The sequence below is a fragment of the Perognathus longimembris genome, chromosome 20 (assembly GCF_023159225.1).
Source record: "Perognathus longimembris pacificus isolate PPM17 chromosome 20, ASM2315922v1, whole genome shotgun sequence".
Classification (NCBI taxonomy): Eukaryota; Metazoa; Chordata; class Mammalia; order Rodentia; family Heteromyidae; genus Perognathus; species Perognathus longimembris.
In genome coordinates, this window is record NC_063180.1 from 5,438,013 (window position 1) to 5,457,353 (window position 19,341).

Sequence of the window (19,341 nt, forward strand, 5' to 3'; positions counted from 1 at the left end):
GTCAAGAAGGAGACAGTTTGTTTATACAAAGGTTGTAGGTTTCTGTGGTTGGTCACAGGCTTTCAGCAAGAAGAGAAAAGGTATGGGCAAGGATAAGTTTCATCAGTGAGGCTAGGTGACCGCAGATCCCTGAATCAGCTTCCATGTCACCAATTTCCATGTTGATTTCCAGTGCTGCCAAGTCTAATAGACAGACTGGGAGATGCTAAAGACTCTGTGAGGGAGCAAGACCAAACTCTGCTGCTAAAGATCATGGATCAAGCTGCTAATCCCCAGGTAGGGCAAGGAAAGCATTCTGGGGCCTGTGGGTTTGTGCTTACATGCAAAAACTATGTGTCTTCATAGACTTAATTTCTCTTAAGCTGAAGAGTTACAGATCATAACATCGGTTTGCTGCTCAATGTCAGATATGTAAATAAGAAGTAAAAGGCATTATTTCAGTGTTAGTGGCCTTAACATGGGTGCTGAGGACTTGATTTAACCCATCCAATTCTTTAGCTCATTTATGTAATTGGCTTTTCATTTATCTGAAGAGACAGATGCAGTGTCTCGGGAGCCAACAGGTTTGGCCAGACTCCCTAGTCCCTTTCTGCTAGTAAGTTGCACCTTCTGGGATGAATGGATTCATCTCTGACTTAACAAGGTCCCACTGACTGCTATTTGGAGTTCTAGGGCAGTCAGCAAAAGATAGAGCTTGCAGGTGCTCGACTGTGGTCCATGATGGGGAGAGCTGTTCCAGGCAGAGAGCAGTGGGCTAGATGGTATGGCATTTCCTTTCTCACCCTAAAATGGGGCCACTTATCCTTCCCTTTCAGGGAGGAGAACAAAATACTATTGTATAAATGTATGTGTTTTGAACATTTTAATTGATGTATTTGAGTAAACCATATGTATCATCATTTCTCAATAGACTTGAAATTATCTGTTGGGTTGGTGGAGGATGGGAATAATTTGACTCTTGTTAAGAGGCACTGAATGAAGGGCTGCAGAAGTCTCTTCTCTCACCTGTTCTTTGTCACCTGCAGTATGTATGGGACAGAATGCTTGGAGGCTTCAAACATAAGAATTTCCGCACGAGAGAAGGCATCTGTCTCTGCCTTATTGCAACACTCAACGCGTAAGTCTGGGCCCAACCTGAAAGGTTCACTTGGCAGAAGCCTTTGAAGAGATATTTCACTTTGGAGAAATTATAGATTTAAAGATAGTAGTGAATATTGTGGGGAGGTGCGGATTATCCCCTAGTGGTAGCACTGTGCAGTGTCATCAGTGGAATGCCATGTTGGTACAGGTCACAGTGCTCACTCAGATTGCTCCGGGTTTGCGCTCTCTCTCTCTCTCTCTCTCTCTCTCTCTCTCTCTCTCTCTCTCTCTCTCTCTCTCTCTCTCTCTCTCTCTCTCTCTCTCTCTCTCGGTCTCTTCTTTCTCTTCTCTCTTGTTCTCTCTCTCTCTCTCTCTCTCTCTCTCTCTCTCTCACACACACACACACACACACACTCCCTCTGTAACCACAAAGATGCGTGGGTGCATTTCTGTGTGGACATAGGTTTTTATTTCTCTTGAATCAGTCCCAGAATGCAGCGGAAAGCCCATTTCCAGTTTTTTTTCCTTTTAAATAGTTGTTTTTAAATTGTCAGATAGTTGTACAAGGGAGTTACAAGTTAATGCGTTCATTTAATTTGGATACATTTAGTTAATGTGTTCTCCATCAGTTACCCCTTCCATCGTTCTTCCTCATCCTTTGTGACCCCTCCTGCCAGGCTGATTTTATTTCCCACTTTTTTTTTTTTAATCACATGTGCACATTGGGAAATGCCAGGTTATTTCCCAGAGTTGACTATACCATTTCACAAATTTAATTTAGAGAGAATGTATGTGGCAGCAATACCTGTGATGTTAGTAAAAGGTGTGTGGCTAGCATGACCCCCAGCAGGGCTGGATGCTGTCAGACATCCTGCAGCCATTTGCTGTGATGTGAGTCTGGCTGGACAGGCCATGTAAGCTGATGTGAACTAATGCATATGGGAGGCAAAGGAGATGGCGAGAGGTAGGCTCCAGGTTCCACCTTGGAGGGATAAAGCCACTGGAGGGTTTGAAATCTGCAAAGGGGCCATCAAGGCACATTTGTTTCAGAGCTATCACACAGATGGGGTGGGAAAAACCTTGGTGTGTGTGTGCAGATCACAGGGTCCTGGGGACACAGAAGAAGGGCAGGTGGAGGCTGGGAGACATCTTTCCTTTGTGCCAACAGTAATGTACTCCTTTTCTTTTTAGCTCTGGAGCACATACTCTAACACTAAGCAAGATTGTGCCACATATATGTAATTTACTTGGAGATCCAAATAGCCAGGTAAGTGAGCAAGAAAGTCTCAGGGAAAAGAATAATTATTCAGTTGCCTACTACATGATGGGACTTACCTTTCTAGATCTCTGATTATTGCTTAAGATGGTAGCTGCCTGTTAGCTGATAGAGGATCATCAGCAATCATCTCCTGTATAGAGAGCCAAGCAGCCACTAATCTGTATGTGATGTTATCCAGAGCAGCCTCCCAGGCCAGGCTGCTCTGGTCGCCATCTCTGCCGAGTAGGGGTGGGGTTGGGGTAGACTAATTAGAATAGGAGCCTGAGGAGACTTTTCTGTACTTTGCTTTTGGTCGTGGCTCCCCTTGTGTATGTCATACTGGAAAATCTCTGAATTGAACCCTGAAGGAAGGGCTCTGCTATATGCAAATCATACCTGAACTGCAAAAAAAGAAAAGGAAGTACCTTTCTTAGTGTGCAGTTGCTCGTCTGCCCCATGGCCACCAGACATGGTTTCATGGCACTGGCCTTATGGTCACCCAACACAGAGGTGGGGGAAGTTCCCTTCCTGACTTTCAAGGCGCCCTGCTCTCTTAGCTCAGTTACAAAAGTATATGTGGTCAACAGGGATCTCCTTTGGAGTCCTCATTACTGAGTTGCCCTCAAAGATGTTAGGTCAGCCCTTCTGATCCTCACCAAAGACCTCCCCCCCCCCCCCCCCCGAATCCTCATCCCACCCACCAGGCTCCCCGCACCCAGGCCCCTTCTGCTCTCCCTCAGTCCTTCTTCCTGGCTTTCCCTGAGTCCAGCAGCCAGTGGTGCTCACCTCCTCTCTGGTGTCTTCTTGTGTCTGGTGTGCTGCTTGTGTCTTCCCTTCCTTGTTTGCCCTTTATCTGTTACCCAGCCGTCATATAGGGTGCGTGGCCCTTGAGACACAATTCTTGAATATTCCTGGTTCTTGAATTGTATACCACAGTCATCAATTCAAAAAGATATGGCCTGAAGAATTTTTTCAGAAGATTTTTGTATTACCAAATGGATTTATTTTATTTTATTTTTTCTTTCAACCTCTCTATCTTTGCCTTTGTTTTTGTCTTCTGTGGGGGGGAAAATCCTTTATAGGAGCCACATTTAGGATGTCACTGCTGCCTGTTACTTGAGCAGAGTAAAAGCTGTTTTGGTTAATTTAGGTGGCCAGACAGGCAAATTGAATATCTGTTCCTGGCCTGTCAGCGACCATGGGACCTGGAAGTAGGGGACTGGCGGCTTCTCTTTAGTGCACTTCAGCTGTGGAGACAGAACACACTGATGCCATCTGTGCCACGCCATGGCATTGTCCAGCACATGGGTTGGGAAGGTCCAGAACCTCTGCACCAGATGTTTCTGTTAGCTGTTCACACAGTCTTCTTGTTCTGACCCTTTTGTCCCCCCCCCCCCCCCACTGATGGATAGCATCAGCGTTTACCTGCCTAGAATGTCACATACTTCATGTCCATTTCAAGTGGTTAGGGAGTAGAATGTTAACATTTAGAAGTTTGAAACAGTGGTATGTCTTTGAAGTTATTCCATTGAATCTCCAAGAGTGTCTAAATCAAGTTGGGTGTGGATGGCTCACACATGTGATCCTGGCTACTCAGGAAGATTATGCTTTGATGCCAGCCCAGGCAGAAAAGCCTCTGAGACTCCATCTCTAAAATAACCAGAAAAAGCCAGTCTGGAGACATGGCCTGCGTGATAGAGTGCTAGTTTAGTAAGCATGAGGTCCTGAGTTCAAACCCTAGTAACTGTCTTTTCGGAATCAGTCATTCTCTCAGATCCCTGGGTACCAGCCAGTGCCCCTTTCCCGCAGTCTTCTTTCTAAAATCAGAGGTACCCTTTCTGCAGTGGTCTTTCAGGTTCTGTCAAGTAGCATTGCAAACAGTCGCACACCAGCCCAAATTGCCAGTCACGGGTAGGTGGCCAGGGCTATGTTATGGCCACATACTAAAGAGAGCAGGCTATGATTCCTGAAGGTTAAGTTCCAGCCCATTCTGTGTGCTCATAATGAGAGCAGGGCAGGGCAGGAGCAATGGCAGCTAGCAGCTAGGGGCCACCTGTATGATGGAAAGGAAAGCCTTTGTTCTGCCCCACAACCCTAAGCTTTCTGGTGTTGGCTCCTCAGCCAGCTTTAGGCTGCACACAGGTTGCTCCTGTCCTTCTGCAGGACCTCTCCTGTTGGGAGTATGGTATATACCCTCAGAAATTTCATCATTTTCCCTGGTTTGATGGTAAGCCTCTGCCAGGGCCAGTGGAGTATCCATGCTGCTCTGCCTTGCTTCTTGTGCTGTGGCTGAGCCCTGCTGAGTCCAGGGCCCTGTGGCACCACTGGCTGAAGCAGCTGGCTCTTGGCTGTACTTGGCTACCTAGGACGACTCGGGGGTTTGATTCTGTGCAGCTTACAGGACAACTCCTTGTCCCTCATTCCAGGGCTTAAGCTGTCCACTTGAGCTGTTATTTGACAGGAAGTCCTCACATTGACACCTGTGTTAAGATGCAGTCTACTCGTGGAGAAGGCATGAGCTTGTGTCCAGAAATAGGGCAGTTCAGCTCTTCATTGCCAGCAGGGACCCCAGAGCAGGACACTCACCTCCCCAGTCTCCTGGCCTTCCCCTGTGTCCCAGTAAGCCCTATGAGGGAGGGATGGAGGGAGGAAAGGAAGGAAGAGGAAGGGAGGCAGAAAGAGAGGGAGAGAAGGAAGGAAGGACACAATATTTTAAATATATTAAATACTCAATTCTGTAAGACATTCATCATGGTCTTGGCAAGTAGTTCCTCCTGTATGAAGTGCTTCTCTTTTTAGCCCTACTGGCTTCACATTTTGAGATTGCGTTTTGCAGTGAGCCTGAAGGCTTATCAGGAAGAGCCAGTGTGAGGCCTATGTGCTCATAACTAGCTGTTGTGCCTTATTAGTTTTCTACTATATTACTTTTGTTTAACCTTCTCTTCCAATTGAAGCATGAGACGCTGATGTGCCAAAGAAAATCTGCTCACTTGTACTACTTCTAAATTTTCTAAGTTTGAGGAATACTTATTCTATAGGCTATGAAAGTTGGCTTGTAAGATGGTGAGAAGAGCAACCATTGAGTTAAGTGGCAGGGGCCCGTGTGCCTAAACCTCATCATTCCCACTGCTTTGAGTCAGGGAGTCTCTCCCATGTCACTGTACACATGGCTACTCCATTCGCCTATGTTCTACTTGCCCTGTGTGGGCATTTTGCTTCATTTTCACCTAGAAAGCATCCAAATATTTGTTGAGTAAGCTCATTCTTTCACTTCTCAAAACTTCCTTTAGCATACAGAAGACTCAAAGTGGTTTTTTTTTCCCCCAAGGTTACATGCATCCTGAGTGGCCAACTGGGGTCTTAGGTCTCCCTTGACTCTGGAGCTTGTAATTCTCCCATTTAACCTCCTAATTGCTTATGGCCCAGACTTCTGGGCTTCTGTAGCCAGATACTGATGACTCTTCATGGTGCCTTCCAGTTTCTGAGCAGGTGCTGTCAATAGAGGAAGTGGAGATGGTACACTTCTCCTTGCCCCGGACACAATGGGCATATTACACCACCTTTTTAATATATGCATGCTTCTATGTGAAAATGTTTCTTACTATTGCAAATGATTTATTTTCCAAAATAAACTGATAATCTCTGTTGGTCACCTCTGGCTACCATTATGAAGTACCATAGATTGTGTGGGGCATATACAGAGATATATTTTCTCTCAGTTCCGGAGGCTGGAAGTCTGAGATCAGGGTGCCAAGTACACTAGGATTCTGGTGTGGGGCGTCTTCCAGGCCTGTACACAGCTGCCTTCTCTCTGTGTGCCATTATGACTTCTTTGTGGGTATACATCTCTGCTATGTCTCTTATGAGGTTACTACTCTTTTTATTTCAGGGCCTAACTCCTTTATGACCTCATTTAACCTTAATTACCTCCATCCACATACCTCCATCTGCACTTATTAGGGCTTAGGGCCTCAATGTTTGAATTTTGTGAGCACAAATTAGTCCATAGCATAAGGTTTCAGGAGACAAGATAATATGGCTTGTGATTTACCTTTCCTACTAGGTGGGGGGAAGTTATGATGGGGTTACCTGTCACAGGATACTTGTATATTAAAGGGTAGCCTGCAGTGTTCCAGTTGTAAATTGTTTGCACCCCACCTGTCTCCTTCATGCTGTTGCCCCATTTCTACCTACTGAGTTTATGACACCTCCCCCATAACAGTACCTGGCTTTTGTTCCATTCTCTATTAGAATTCTTTCTTCCTACCTTGTTTGCAAAGTTTTAAACTTCCAGGAAAGTCAAAATAGTATTGTGAATACTATTATTTATTAGTTATTTGTCACATCTATTTCCTCTATTTGTACATATGGATATATATTTGCAGACATAGACCTTTTTCTCCCCCCTTCTGGCACAGGGCATCACACTGTTGCTTAACTTTTCATGCAAGGCTGGCACTCTACCACTTGAGCCATACCTCAAGCACAGCTTTTTGTTCATTAATTAGTGATGGAGTCTCAGGGATGCTTCTGCTGAGGCTGACTTTGAACCATGATCCTTTAGGTCTTGGCCTCCAGAGTAGCTGTGATTTCAGTGAGCCACTTGCATTCAGCAGCAGGCATAGACTTTTTTCTGAGATATTTGAAGTAACACACAGATGGAAACTTGGATGTATATTGTCTACTAGCAATATTTTCTTATATAACTACATGTGGTTTTATTAGGTCTACAAGAAGTCTAACATTGATACGCAACACTCTTTAATATATAGTCCATATTCAAATTTCTCCAAGAAAAATGTATATCCTTTCTCTTAATTTTTTATTTTTGCTAGTACTGGGGCTTGGAACTCAGGGCCTGAGCACTGTCCCTGGCTTCCTTTTTTCAAGGCTAGCACTCTACTGCTTGAGCCACTGTGCCACTTCTGGCTTTTTCTATAGATGTGGTGCTGAGGAATTGAACTCAGGGCTTCGTGCATGCTAGGCAAGCACTCTACTGCTTTGCTCATGTGTCCCATTAGGACCCTAGCACCTACCTCACTCCATCCAGACCTGATGAAATCCTGTCCTTGCAAGCACATTCAGGCTGTCCTTCTCTATTCTATGACATCTTTTTTCTTCGTCCTCCTCCTTCCTCCCTTCACCTTCTTCAATCCCCTTTGCCCCAAATTTATTCACATAACCTTCTGAGAAGCAGAACTTTCTTCTTTCCCTTCTATTCTAGGTCTTCGTTGTTTTCTCACTTAGTGCCAGAGTTTCCTCCCTTGGTTCGTTCCCTCCCTTCCCGGCCCCCCCCCCCCCCCCCCCGCAGCCCAGCCTCAAAGTGGAAGTGCCACCAAACTCACGTTTTAGCAAAAGTTTAGGTGAGATTTTTATTTTGTTTCCATTTGCTGGTGCTCATTTCAGTAAATATTATTTTATATGATCAGAGGCATTGTGCCTTTGTGTCCTGTGGCGCCCCCCCCCCCTCGAGAATAGCCTCTCTTGGTCTCACCATATGCAAATGCCTAGAGTCCTGTATAATTATTATGTCCCAGTGTATTTTAGAATACTAATAGAATAAAATAGGTATTACCTAAAATATGAGACCTGAGGTTCTTTTCCAGTACTGAAAAATTATATAATGTTCAAGAATTCTTTAAAAAAATATCCATTTTGATGTTTAGCTGAAAAATTGTAGCTTTGCTCAGCATCTCATAATAAGCACATTTTCCCTGCTTGTGGCAATAGTATATCTGAGCAGGAAAGGCGAGATGGTTCCTAGCCTTCGATAAACAAAAAATGCCCACAAGGATTTCTTTCAACAAATAATTCTGGTTGGGTCCAGCTGTTGCCAGTTCCCAGGAAGACAAGTAGATCTTCAGAAAGAGACTGGCAGGATCAGGATGTAGAGGAAGCAGAAAGGTGGGGACTACCACACAAAGCGACATATTCTTCCTGTTGGCTACATTTGGGGCCTTGTTCCCTCCCCTGCAGCACAGCCTGTGCTTCCTGCACTCTTCTGTTCCTGGGGTTAAAGGAGTAAACTGGGTCTTTTTAGGGGGCTAGGGTTTCCTGGGGAATTGCTGTACCTCCTTTCCCCATCACTTTGGAAAGATTATCTGCAAATTCTGGTTTCATATCCTAAGCAATGAGAAGAGATATGGACTTCTAACACCAATAAAGGGTGAGAACCAAGGCCTTTTCTGCCTTCTGGGATTTGATCAGCAGAATGAAAACTCCAATGTATCTACCTAGTCCACTGTGCATGAGATTGCATTCACAGTTGGGCTTTTCAATTGGTGGTAAAATGGGGTGGCATATAGCCTGGTGTGTCCCAGCAGGAACTGTTGGGAAAGACAGAGCAGCTGTAAGATCTCTTCTTTTACATCTAGGTTCGAGATGCAGCAATAAACAGCTTAGTGGAAATTTACAGACATGTAGGAGAACGTGTGAGGGCAGATCTCAGTAAAAAAGGATTGCCACAGTCCCGGTGAGTTCACACTTCTTCCTATTTTTCTATCCTTTCCCTACTCTTTTTCAGGTATCATCTTGGTTTATGTTACTACTTGTGATGTGGTCATTTTATTCATAGAATGCATGGGTAGAGGGTTGGTGATTGGAGATCTTGTTCATACCGTACTTCAGGGACCCCCCTCCTGTTCCATATCCTTAGAAGTAAGACTTCTTCCAGATATTGGCCTGATCTCATGCCACAGGATGATTTTAGAAGCACCTTAAAAGCAATGATGTTGAAACATTCAACCGTATAGTTTCTGTGGGTCTACCTCTTGTTATACACAGCACTTAGGTGTGTAACACAGCATGGTAGGTGTTTTCAAGGAGTAAATTGTTTCAAGTAAATTGTTTCAATTGTGTTCAAGGAGTAAATTTGTTTGAAGGAGTAAAGCTATTCCAGAATGTGTCTGCTAGAAAGTAATAACGTGAATAATAGTTCTGAAAGACATTTTGAAATGTTTTCTGTTCAGTCATGTCACTTTCAGAGTATAGAAGCCAATGCAAGTGTTTTACTAGACACCTTGAATCCACAGATTACTTTTTCTAACAGACGGAATGTTAAGAACCAGGAAAGTTGAATATTAATTTAGTAGCAAATGAGTTATAAACATTGGCTTTATGTCATCCCTTTAAGAGAAAATGCAATGTGAAGTTGCTGGACAATCAGGCCGGGAATAACTCACAGAATAGTGTCTGCCCTGTGTTCAGAAGACTGCAGCGACCCAGATGCACAAGTTTCACAGCTACTAAGAGTCTGAGCCAAGATTGAAGATTGAATCTTTTTTTTTTTAAACCAGTCCTGGGCCTGGGTTCTGTCCCTGAGCCTGTCTGTGCTTAGGGCTAGAGCTTTACCACTTGAGCCACAGTGCCACTTCTGGCCTTTTCTGTTTATGTGGTACTGGTGAATTGAACCTAGAGCTTCATGCATGCTAGGCAAGCACTCTACGACTTAGCCATATTCCCAACCCGACTGAATCCTTTTTAATCATCTCTACCCTTTCCCAAAAAGAATGAGAGTCCTGGGCATCTGGATAGGGTATGGATATTGAAATAGTATTTAGGAGTCATCTGTTTGAGAGGGTGGTGGGATGGAAATGAGCCCTAGTGGGGGTTCTGTGGGTGAGCAAGTGGGGTTGTGCTTCCTTGTGAAAGCCGGTCCTCATCCTGTTGTTATTTTCACCATGGTCCCTGTGCTATACACAAGAGAAATAGATGGGAACAACACTGCTTTCATGGATCTAACAAAAGGTAATCTATGAGGATAGAGTGGACCATCTCTAATCTAAATCCCTCAGATCTGAAATGCTCCATAATCTGAAATCTGCAAATTTTGTTCAGCTCATAGCAGGGTTTTTCAAGTTCAGGAAAACTGATGCTGGAAGTACTTCTGGCTCCTATTATATTACATAAGGGACTCTCAGCCTATGTGTCATGTCTATTAGGGTTGATGAATCTCAGCCTTCTGATCTCTAAATAAATACATTGTGAGAGCACTTAGGAGGAAAAAGAAGTTGGAAGTTGGGCTGGGAATATGGCCTAGTGGCAAGAGCGCTTGCCTCCTACACATGAAGCTCTGGGTTCGATTCCCCAGCACCACATATATGGAAAATGGCCAGAAGGGGCGCTGTGGCTCACATGGCAGAGTGCTAGCCTTGAGTGGGAAGAAGCCAGGGACAGTGCTCAGGCCCTGAGTCCAAGGCCCAGGACTGGCCAAAAAAAAAACCAAAAACAAACAAACAAAAAAGAACTTGGAAGTCAAAAGCAGTCATGGTCTCAGGGAAAACTGGAGGGCACAAAGATGAGTAAGAGGGAAATCAGCATCATTCCTGGAAAAACATGCTTTGAGCAGTGATGCTTACTCCACAGTGGCCAGTCATCTGGGATGAGATGCAATGTCATTGTAATTTTGATTTGCATTTCTCTTATGGCTGAGAACATTTCCTTCTGTGCTTATTAGCAATTTATACTTCTTCTGAGAACTGTTAATTCATTTGTCCATTTGATAAATTGATTATTCCTTTGTTTAATTATTTTTAGTTCTTTGTATATTACTCAATTTTAATCCTTTATCTGATAAATCATGGGCAAAGACTTTTCCCATTCTGTGGGATGTCTCTCCATTAAAAAAATTATTTCTGTACAGGGTGAGAGATAGGAGCCTTCAATTTTTTGCATATAGCATTGTTGGAGGCTGTCTTTTCTTCGACATATGTTTTGGGCTTCTTTGTCAAAATCAAATAATGATAGCTGTGTAGATTTATTTCTGAATCTTCTATACTGTTTCATTGGGTTTTGTGTCTATTTCTTGTGCCAGAACCACACCATTTTTATTACTATAGCTCTGTAATATAATTTGAAGTCTCTCTGTTTTGTTCAGGATTACCTTGACTATTTGGGGTCTCTGTGCTTCCAAATAAATTTTAGAATTGATTTTTAGGATTGAATTTCTGGATTGCTTTTTTCCTAGTCTGTGAGTGAGATGAACTTTTGCAGTATCAATAAATTCAGTGGCTCTATTGTGGTTCCATGTGGTTGGCTGCTATCTTGGCTATTCTAGAGTTGTCTTACTTCACTATGGATTTGTTTATTATTTAGTCAGTATAGTAAGTTTTTCAGGTGAGCCAGATTCCATAGAAGTATTTTTAGAATTTGTGTAAAGCTTTCCAAAACTTGAATTTAATTGTACAATAAAAATTGTCTTATGAATTTGTTCATGGGGCTGGGGATATGGCCTAGTGGCAAGAGTGCTTGCCTCGTATACCCGAGGCCCTGGGTTCGATTCCCCAGCACCACATATACAGAAAACGGCCAGAAGTGGCGCTGTGGCTCAAGTGGCAGAGTGCTAGCCTTGAGCAAAAGGAAGCCAGGACAGTGCTCAGGCCCTGAGTCCAAGGCCCAGGACTGGCCCAAAAAAAAAAAAAAAAAAAAATTGTTCATGGAAAATATGTTTTGGAGAATAATAAGATTAACTAAATCTCTAAGACATATATGATGAGAAAGATACCTTCACATCAGCTGAATGATTTAATTGCGGAGACCTCATTTGAACAGCAGTTTTTACTAGCTGTTGATGTTATATCTAGAAGATACTTGAATGTGAGACAACTAGAGATAAGGTTTGGACCCATGTACTAAAGTTATTACTCATTTTTTTTTTGGGGGGGGGGCCAGTCCTGGGCCATGAACTCAGGGCCTGAGCACTGTCCCTGGCTTCTTTTTGCTCAAAGCTAGCACTCTGCCACTCGAGCCACAGCGCCACTTCTGGCTGTTTTCTATATATGTGGTGCTGGGGAATCGAACCCAGGGCTTCATGTATATGAGGCAAGCACTCTTGCCACTAGGCCATATTCCTAGCCCCAAGTTATTACTCAATTTTTATCTCATCTGGTGAATAAAATCATATTGAGCTAGACAATAAGATTGAAGTCACCAGAATCTCCAAAGCAGTTCAGTTGGGATCACAAAGCAGTTGAGTTATGAGCTTGAAGCTACTAAGAGACTATTTTTGTAGTTTATGCATGTAATATGTGCAGAACATAAGTAAACAATTAACTTTGAGCAATGTGATGATCACATAGTTGTATAGTATTAGGTTAAGGCATTCTTTTTTCTTTTGGCCAGTCCTGGGCCTTGGACTCAGGGCCTGAGCACCTTCCCTGGCTCAACGGAGCGCTTCATGTGTAGGAGGCAAGCACTCTTGCCACTAGGCCATATTCCCAGCCCGGTAAGGCATTCTTTTTTTTTTTTTTTTGGCCAGTCCTGGGCCTTGGACTCAGGGCCTGAGCACTGTCCCTGGCTTCTTCCCGCTCAAGGCTAGCACTCTGCCACTTGAGCCACAGCGCCGCTTCTGGCCGTTTTCTGTATATGTGGTGCTGGGGAATCGAACCTAGGGCCTCGTGTATCCGAGGCAGGCACTCTTGCCACTAGGCTATATCCCCAGCCCCGGGTAAGGCATTCTTGAAAACTAAAATACCAGTGATTCCTCGTAACTTTTGTATACATTGACTTCAGCATGCTTTGCTATTTTATAGTCATCTCAAAGACTTTTTCAGAAAGTAATTTCATTGAATATGCTATAGCTTAGTGCACAAAGCTTTGGAAAGAAAACAAGTCACCTTTATTAAATTTCTTTTGTGACTCTTGCTTTGGATCCAATATCCTAAAAAGAAGTGGCTTCACACGTTAGGATAATTCAACTTTCTCACATTATCTGGTGCATTGTAATTACCTGGTAAATTATAATAATCTTATATATTAAAATCAATTATAGGGGCTGGGGATATGGCCTAGTGGCAAGAGAGCTTGCCTTGTATACATGAGGCCCTGGGTTCGATTCCCCAGCACCACATATATAGAAAACGGCCAGAAGTGGCGCTGTGGCTCAAGTGGCAGAGTGCTAGCCTTGAGCAAGAAGAAGCCAGGGACAGTGCTCAGGCCCTGAGTCCAAGGCCCAGGACTGGCCAAAAAAAAAAAAAAAAAAAAAAATCAATTATACTTGTTATAATAAAACAGTTCTAAATTATTTGACATTTACTGCTTAATGATTACTCCAGAAGGAGAAAATTGAAACTTTCCAATTTTTAACTTGCTAAAACTTTAGGGTTAGAACTCATTGCAAAAACAGATGAGAGGGGCTGGGAATATGGCCCCTCGTATACCTGAAGCCCTGGGTTCGATTCCTCAGCACCATATACATAGAAAAAAGCCAGAAGTGGCGCTGTGGCTCAAGAGGTAGAGTGCTAGCCTTGAGCAAAAAGAAGCCAGGGACAGTACTCAGGCCCTGAGTCCACGCCCCAGGACTGGCAGCAAAAACAAAACAAATAAAAACAGATGAGAAATTACTCTGGGACTTCTCTCTCATTTTTCACTTTATTTTTTGTTATGGCCATTTATATATAGAGATAAAAACAGCTAAAGAAAAAAAAAAAGGAGCAATGCCTTACTCTTGTCATTTTCTGGTTTTAGAAACAGGCACTTAAATGATTCTTTTGATTTTTACTGTCCTTTCTCCTAATGTTATGTATGTGTTGCTATTAAAAAATAACCAGGGGCTGGGAATATGGCCTAGTGGTAAAGTGCTCGCCTTGTATACATGAAGCCCTGGGTTCAATTCCTCAGCACCACATATATAGAAAAAAGCTGGAAGTGGAGTGGTGGCTCAAGAGGTAGAGTACTAGCCTTGAGCAAGAAGCAGCCAGGGACAGTGCGCAGGCCGAGTCCACGCCCCAGGACTGGCAACAAAAACAAAGCAAATAAAACAAAAATAACCAGGGGCTGGGAATATGACCTAGTGGCAAGAGTGCTTGCCTTGTATACATGAAACCCTGGGTTTGAATCCTCAGCACCACTATATAGAAAAGGCCAGAAGTGGCACTGTGGCTCAAGTGGTAGAGTGCTAGCCTTGAGCAAAAAGAAGCCAGGGACAGTGCTCAGGCCCGGAGTCCAAGCTCCAGGACTGGCAAAAACAAAACAATATATATATGTCACTGAGCTGGGTGCCAGTGGCTCATGCCTGTAATCCTAGCTACTCCGGAGGCCGAGTTCACAGGATTGTGATTTGAAGCCATCCAGAGCAGGAAAATCCATGAGACTCCTATCTCCAATGAACTACTCAGAAAAAGCTGGAGATGGCGCTGTGGTAGAACACTAGCCTTGAGCAAAAGCAGCTCTGGGACAGAACCCAGGCCCAGAGCCCCAAGACCTACTCCAAACAAAAAGGAAAGGTAACAAAAAACAACTGTAAGGGTTTTACTTATTATGGAGGGTGAATCTGAACTTTGTTTTCTTCTAATATTCTTCATCTATACTTGCCATCTCCTCATCTACCAAATGTAGTCATACTTTAATTTTGTTTAGCATTCTATTCCATCTTACTATCAGTATTTTGTAAACTCTGATTGCTTTGCCTTTAATTGCAGACTTCTTTTTTTCTGTCTTTAATGATTTGCTTTACTTCCAGTTGCATAGCTTTGCATGTACGCATTGCATATTAGTACCAATTTTTTATAAATCTTCTTTAGATTTTTGTTTTAATATAGAATGACTAGCTTTATGGGCTCTTGCAAGCTCATACTCTGATGACCCCCTTGATCATCATCCTAGGATGGTTTCACATCACTTATCTGCAGGAGCATCTGCTTTTCCTTTCCCTTTTCCCTTTTTTCCCTCCCTCCCCCCCTCCCTGCCTCCCTTCCTTCCTCCCTTCCTTCCCTTCCATTCCTTCCTCCCTTCCTCCTTTCTTCCTTCTCTTTTCCTTTCCTTCCCCCCCTTCCTCCCTTCTTTCCCCACTAGAACATCTAGTGAAAACATTGAATGTAAGTGTTGAAAGTTAACACCATTCTCCTAGTCTTGATCAATGCCAAAGTCTTTACTTGTACACCATTAATTATGATTGATACTAGCTGTGGGTGATTTTGTTGTTTATGCATTTATGAAGTTGAAGAAATTCTTTCCTATTTTTAGTTTGTTGAAATACAAAAAAAATATTGGTGGAGATTGGAGAATAAATCTAGAGCTTCGCCCATGTTGATATTATCAAGTTCTTTGTACCTGTAGAGATTATGTGATTTTGTTGTTGTTGCTTCTATTGAAAACCAACCATTTGGTCATAGTACTTAGATTGCAGGCACATGCCACCATACAGAGCTGTTGAATATGTTTTGTTTTGTTTTGGTCCTGGGGCTTGAACTAAGGGCCTGTGCTCAAAGCAGCCACTCTGCCAACTTGAGCCATAGCTCTACTTCCTTAAATCTGTTTTTTTTTTTTTTTTGGCCAGTCCTGGGCCTTGGACTCAGGGCCTGAGCACTGTCCCTGGCTTCTTCCCGCTCAAGGCTAGCACTCCGCCACTTGAGCCACAGCGCCGCTTCTGGCCGTTTTCTGTATATGTGGTGCTGGGGAATCGAACCTAGGGCCTCGTGTATCCGAGGCAGGCACTCTTGCCACTAGGATATATCCCCAGCCCCCTTAAATCTGTTTTGATATCTTGTATCTGTCAAGAAATTTACTCATCTTGATTACCTAATTTTGTTTCATAATTGTTAGTATTCTCTAGTAATCCTTTTTTGTATTTTTGTAAGGTCAATATTTTTCCATTAAAGGCTTTAATTTTTATTTTTTTCCAAGAATTAAATAAAAACTTTTTCCCTATATTTTTCATTGTATGTTTTATTTATTTTACTTTGATGTTTTTTTCATTTGGTTGGTTGGTTTAATTTTTCCAGTTTAGAAATGTTTGTATTTTTTTTTTTGTAATTTTGTATTTTAAAAAACATTGTCATAAAAAGTTTGGATCTTTTTTATTATACTTGATTTACTTCTTGAATATGTAGATTCATGCTTTATATAAAATGTATGAGGATTTTGGCTGTTATTTCTTTATTACTTTCCATGCTTTTCTTCCTTTCTTTGTATTTCACTTATATGTATGTTGTTTTTTGGTATTGTAAGATCTTTTAGTTTCTTCTCATTTTCTGCTTTATTTACTTTCTTCCATTTCTCAGGCAGGATAATTTCAGTGTACCTATCTTGAATTTTGCTCACATGTGCTGCTGAACACATCTATTGATTTGTTTTTCATATTCCAGTGTTTCTTTTTTAAATGCTATCTTTTCATTGGTATTTTCTATTTGGTAAGATACTGTTTTTATATATGCTCTATTTCTTCAGAAATGATTCCCTTTAGAAATCTTTCAGTGTATTGGTAATGGTTTACTTCATGTCTTCATTGAGTTAGTCCTACGTCTGAGCTTTCTTATGGACAATTTCGGTTGACTATTTTCTTTTTTAGGTATCTTTTTCCTCTTGGGAAAAGAAGCACAGGCTTCTCATTATTTATGTTGCTCATTGTTTAGTGACTTTCATGAATAATTCTGTTAAGGGTTTTCTTTTCTTTTTGCTAGTCCTGGGGCTTGAACTCAGAGCGTGAGTGCTGTCCCTGGCTTCTTTTTGCTCAAGGCTAGCACTCTGCCACTTGAGCCACAGTGCCACTTCCAGCCTTTTCTGTTTATGTGGTGCTGAGGAATCAAACTCAGGGCTTCATGCATGCTAGGCAAGCACTCTACCACTAAGCCACATTCCCAGCCCTAGGGTTTCCTTTGATGTGTATAGGTCCTGAAGTTTCTGTTTGGTTGTCCAGTCATTATATGATTAAACAGAGATTTGCTTTAGTGTTTTCAACCAGTAAGTTTCTCAGCCTTTGCTGACTGGTTCTCAGTAGTAGGTAGGGTTTACCTTCTTTGCTCTAGCAGGTAGTTTGCACCTTTAAGGCGTTTCCTTCTACTTCCTACTAATACAGAATCTCAGTGTCAGCCAGGCTTGAGGCAGTTATATTTCTTGGCTCTTTCCTGGGATGAACATAGCCTTGCATGTGGGTATGTTCTTTTAGATTCTCAGGAAGATATTGCTTTAAAAATTACTTGTGAACGTCATTCTCCAGCTTTTCCTTTTAAGTTTTTAGGCAGCTTTTTTGTGTGGCTTGTGTTATCTCAGTCAGCTTACCTTATTGAATAATTGTTGCTCATTAGTGCTGATATGGGCCAGGTAAAGACAAGCCTGGGAATGGCGTTACAGGGATGGTAGTTGTCTGAGAATGAGGGTTTTGGGAGATCCAGACTTGTTCAGTTTCTTTCACAGTGGGATGTTGGGCTGCTAGTTTTCAAACTACCATACTTGTGAGATTGAGGGGTTTCCTATTGATCAGTTAAATATACAGAAATAGGACACAATTGCAACAATGAAAAACTTGTTGGTTTCACTGAGGCATACTGTTTTCTAGGAGAAAGAATCCCCAGATTGTTGTAAGCCTTTGTCCAACTTCTTAAGTTTTGAAAAAGCTGATTTTGCCAGTGTTCCCTTTACATTTTTGGAGCAACTGATTTTCAGAGCTCCTTACTGTGGTTCCAGGCCTCTTTCCTGTTTTGTTTTAGGATCATAGTATTTCCTCTCAACTCTTTAGAAGTATTAAGAGTACCATATTTAAACTTCTGTTTTCTCTCCAAAGTGTCTTCTGCATCTAAGTTAGTGTTTTGGGTATGTTTGGTTATTTTTTGGTCTGTCATGGGGCTTGAACTCTGGGCCTGGGTGCTGTCAGCTCTTCAGCTCAAGGCTTTTGAGTCACAGCACCACCTTTGGTTTTCTAGTGGTTAATTGGAGATAAGAGTCTCATGGACTTTCTTGCCCGGGCTGGCTTTGAACTGCTGTCCTTGGATCTCAGCTTCCTGAGTAGGATTACAGGTGTGAGCCACTAGTGCCCGGCTGTTTATTAATTTTTAAGGTAATAATCTTGTTGCGTACCCCAAGCTGGCCTTAAATTTGAAATCCTCTTGCTTCAGTTTCATGAGTGCTGAAGTTGCAGTTGTATCCAATTGTATCCAAGAACAGTTTTGTTCATCTATCTTGTAGTAGTACTCATATTTAAGAAAACTAAATATCTGACAAGGATCTTTGTTTGGAGTTTCTTGATGGTGAGATTACTAGTGTAGGGAATTATTTAAAATTTATATTATTTCTGGGGTTATATTATAGCTAGGGTTACAGGTGTGAGCCACTGGCACCCAGCTTCCCAGTATTCTTAAACATATAAAACTCACTTTTAGAATTGTGCAAGTATATTGTTTCCAAAAGATGCACCTTGAATTGATTACAAAAGTCACTGCCTCTTTTCTTAGTAAGTGATTTTTGGTAAAGCTAAGGTAGGGATCTCTTGAGGGGTTTCCTTGGAAGGAGTCATTTTAGGCACATTATTAAGCCAATATAAGACAATGAGGGAGGTAGTGAGATAAGAGTGTAAACAATAGCAGTGACTTCTTCAGTGTTCTTGTACCTGGTTGTTCTGGCCTGCGGAGTCATGGCTGTGGCTACAGTGAGTAGACCTTATCACTAATAGCCTATAGATTCTTTTACAAATGTCACTTAAAATTAGGAATATTCTCCCAGGAGTGGAAGGAACATCGTCTTCCAATAATGTCGGGGACAACCAGTATCTTCACTTATAAACTTGCATGCTCGCTCACCTCAGAGGGTGTGGTTGTGACACAATAAAGTGATGTCTTGTCAAGGCATGCCCAGCCTCCTGTATAGTGATATTCAATATGGGTTTGCCAAGCCTCTGGGGATCTTTGTTACATTAAGGGAAAAGTGATGGAAACATCTTAAGAAATTGCTTCTAAGGCATCTTTCCAGGTCTTCAGTAACCATCTGGTTTGAATGTGAGTGATTGTAGTATTCATATCTGGTCCTGAGATATTTTTTATGTTGGTAGTGTTTCCCTAGGTAAGTTTTGAGAAAGTCAGTTTCTGGGCTCAGATGGAAAGATGACTTATAAATATTAACCTCCTGTGAGCTGGGAAGGGAGGAGGCAGAATATCAACCTGGTTCATCCCTTTCATTTGTGTTGGTGCATATTTTTGTCTGCCCTGCTACTTAGAATTTAAGTTTCAGAGTGTCAGTCTTTGATATCCAGCCCGTAGTTAGCTTTGAGATAGACACATATTGGACATTCAGGCATT

The 19,341-nt window shown here is 42.3% G+C and overlaps 1 protein-coding gene across 13 annotated transcripts in view; it reads left to right on the forward strand.

Annotated features, from left to right (window-relative positions):
* Clasp1 (cytoplasmic linker associated protein 1) overlaps positions 1–19,341 on the forward strand; it is a 252,343-nt gene that overhangs the window by 89,835 nt on the left and 143,167 nt on the right. For all 13 annotated transcript variants that reach the window (XM_048368821.1, XM_048368810.1, XM_048368809.1 and 10 more), the window contains 4 exons: positions 173–276; positions 1,026–1,117; positions 2,272–2,347; positions 8,713–8,810. In XM_048368821.1, the coding sequence (XP_048224778.1) occupies positions 173–276; positions 1,026–1,117; positions 2,272–2,347; positions 8,713–8,810 (370 nt within the window). The remainder of the gene's footprint in view (positions 1–172; positions 277–1,025; positions 1,118–2,271; positions 2,348–8,712; positions 8,811–19,341) is intronic.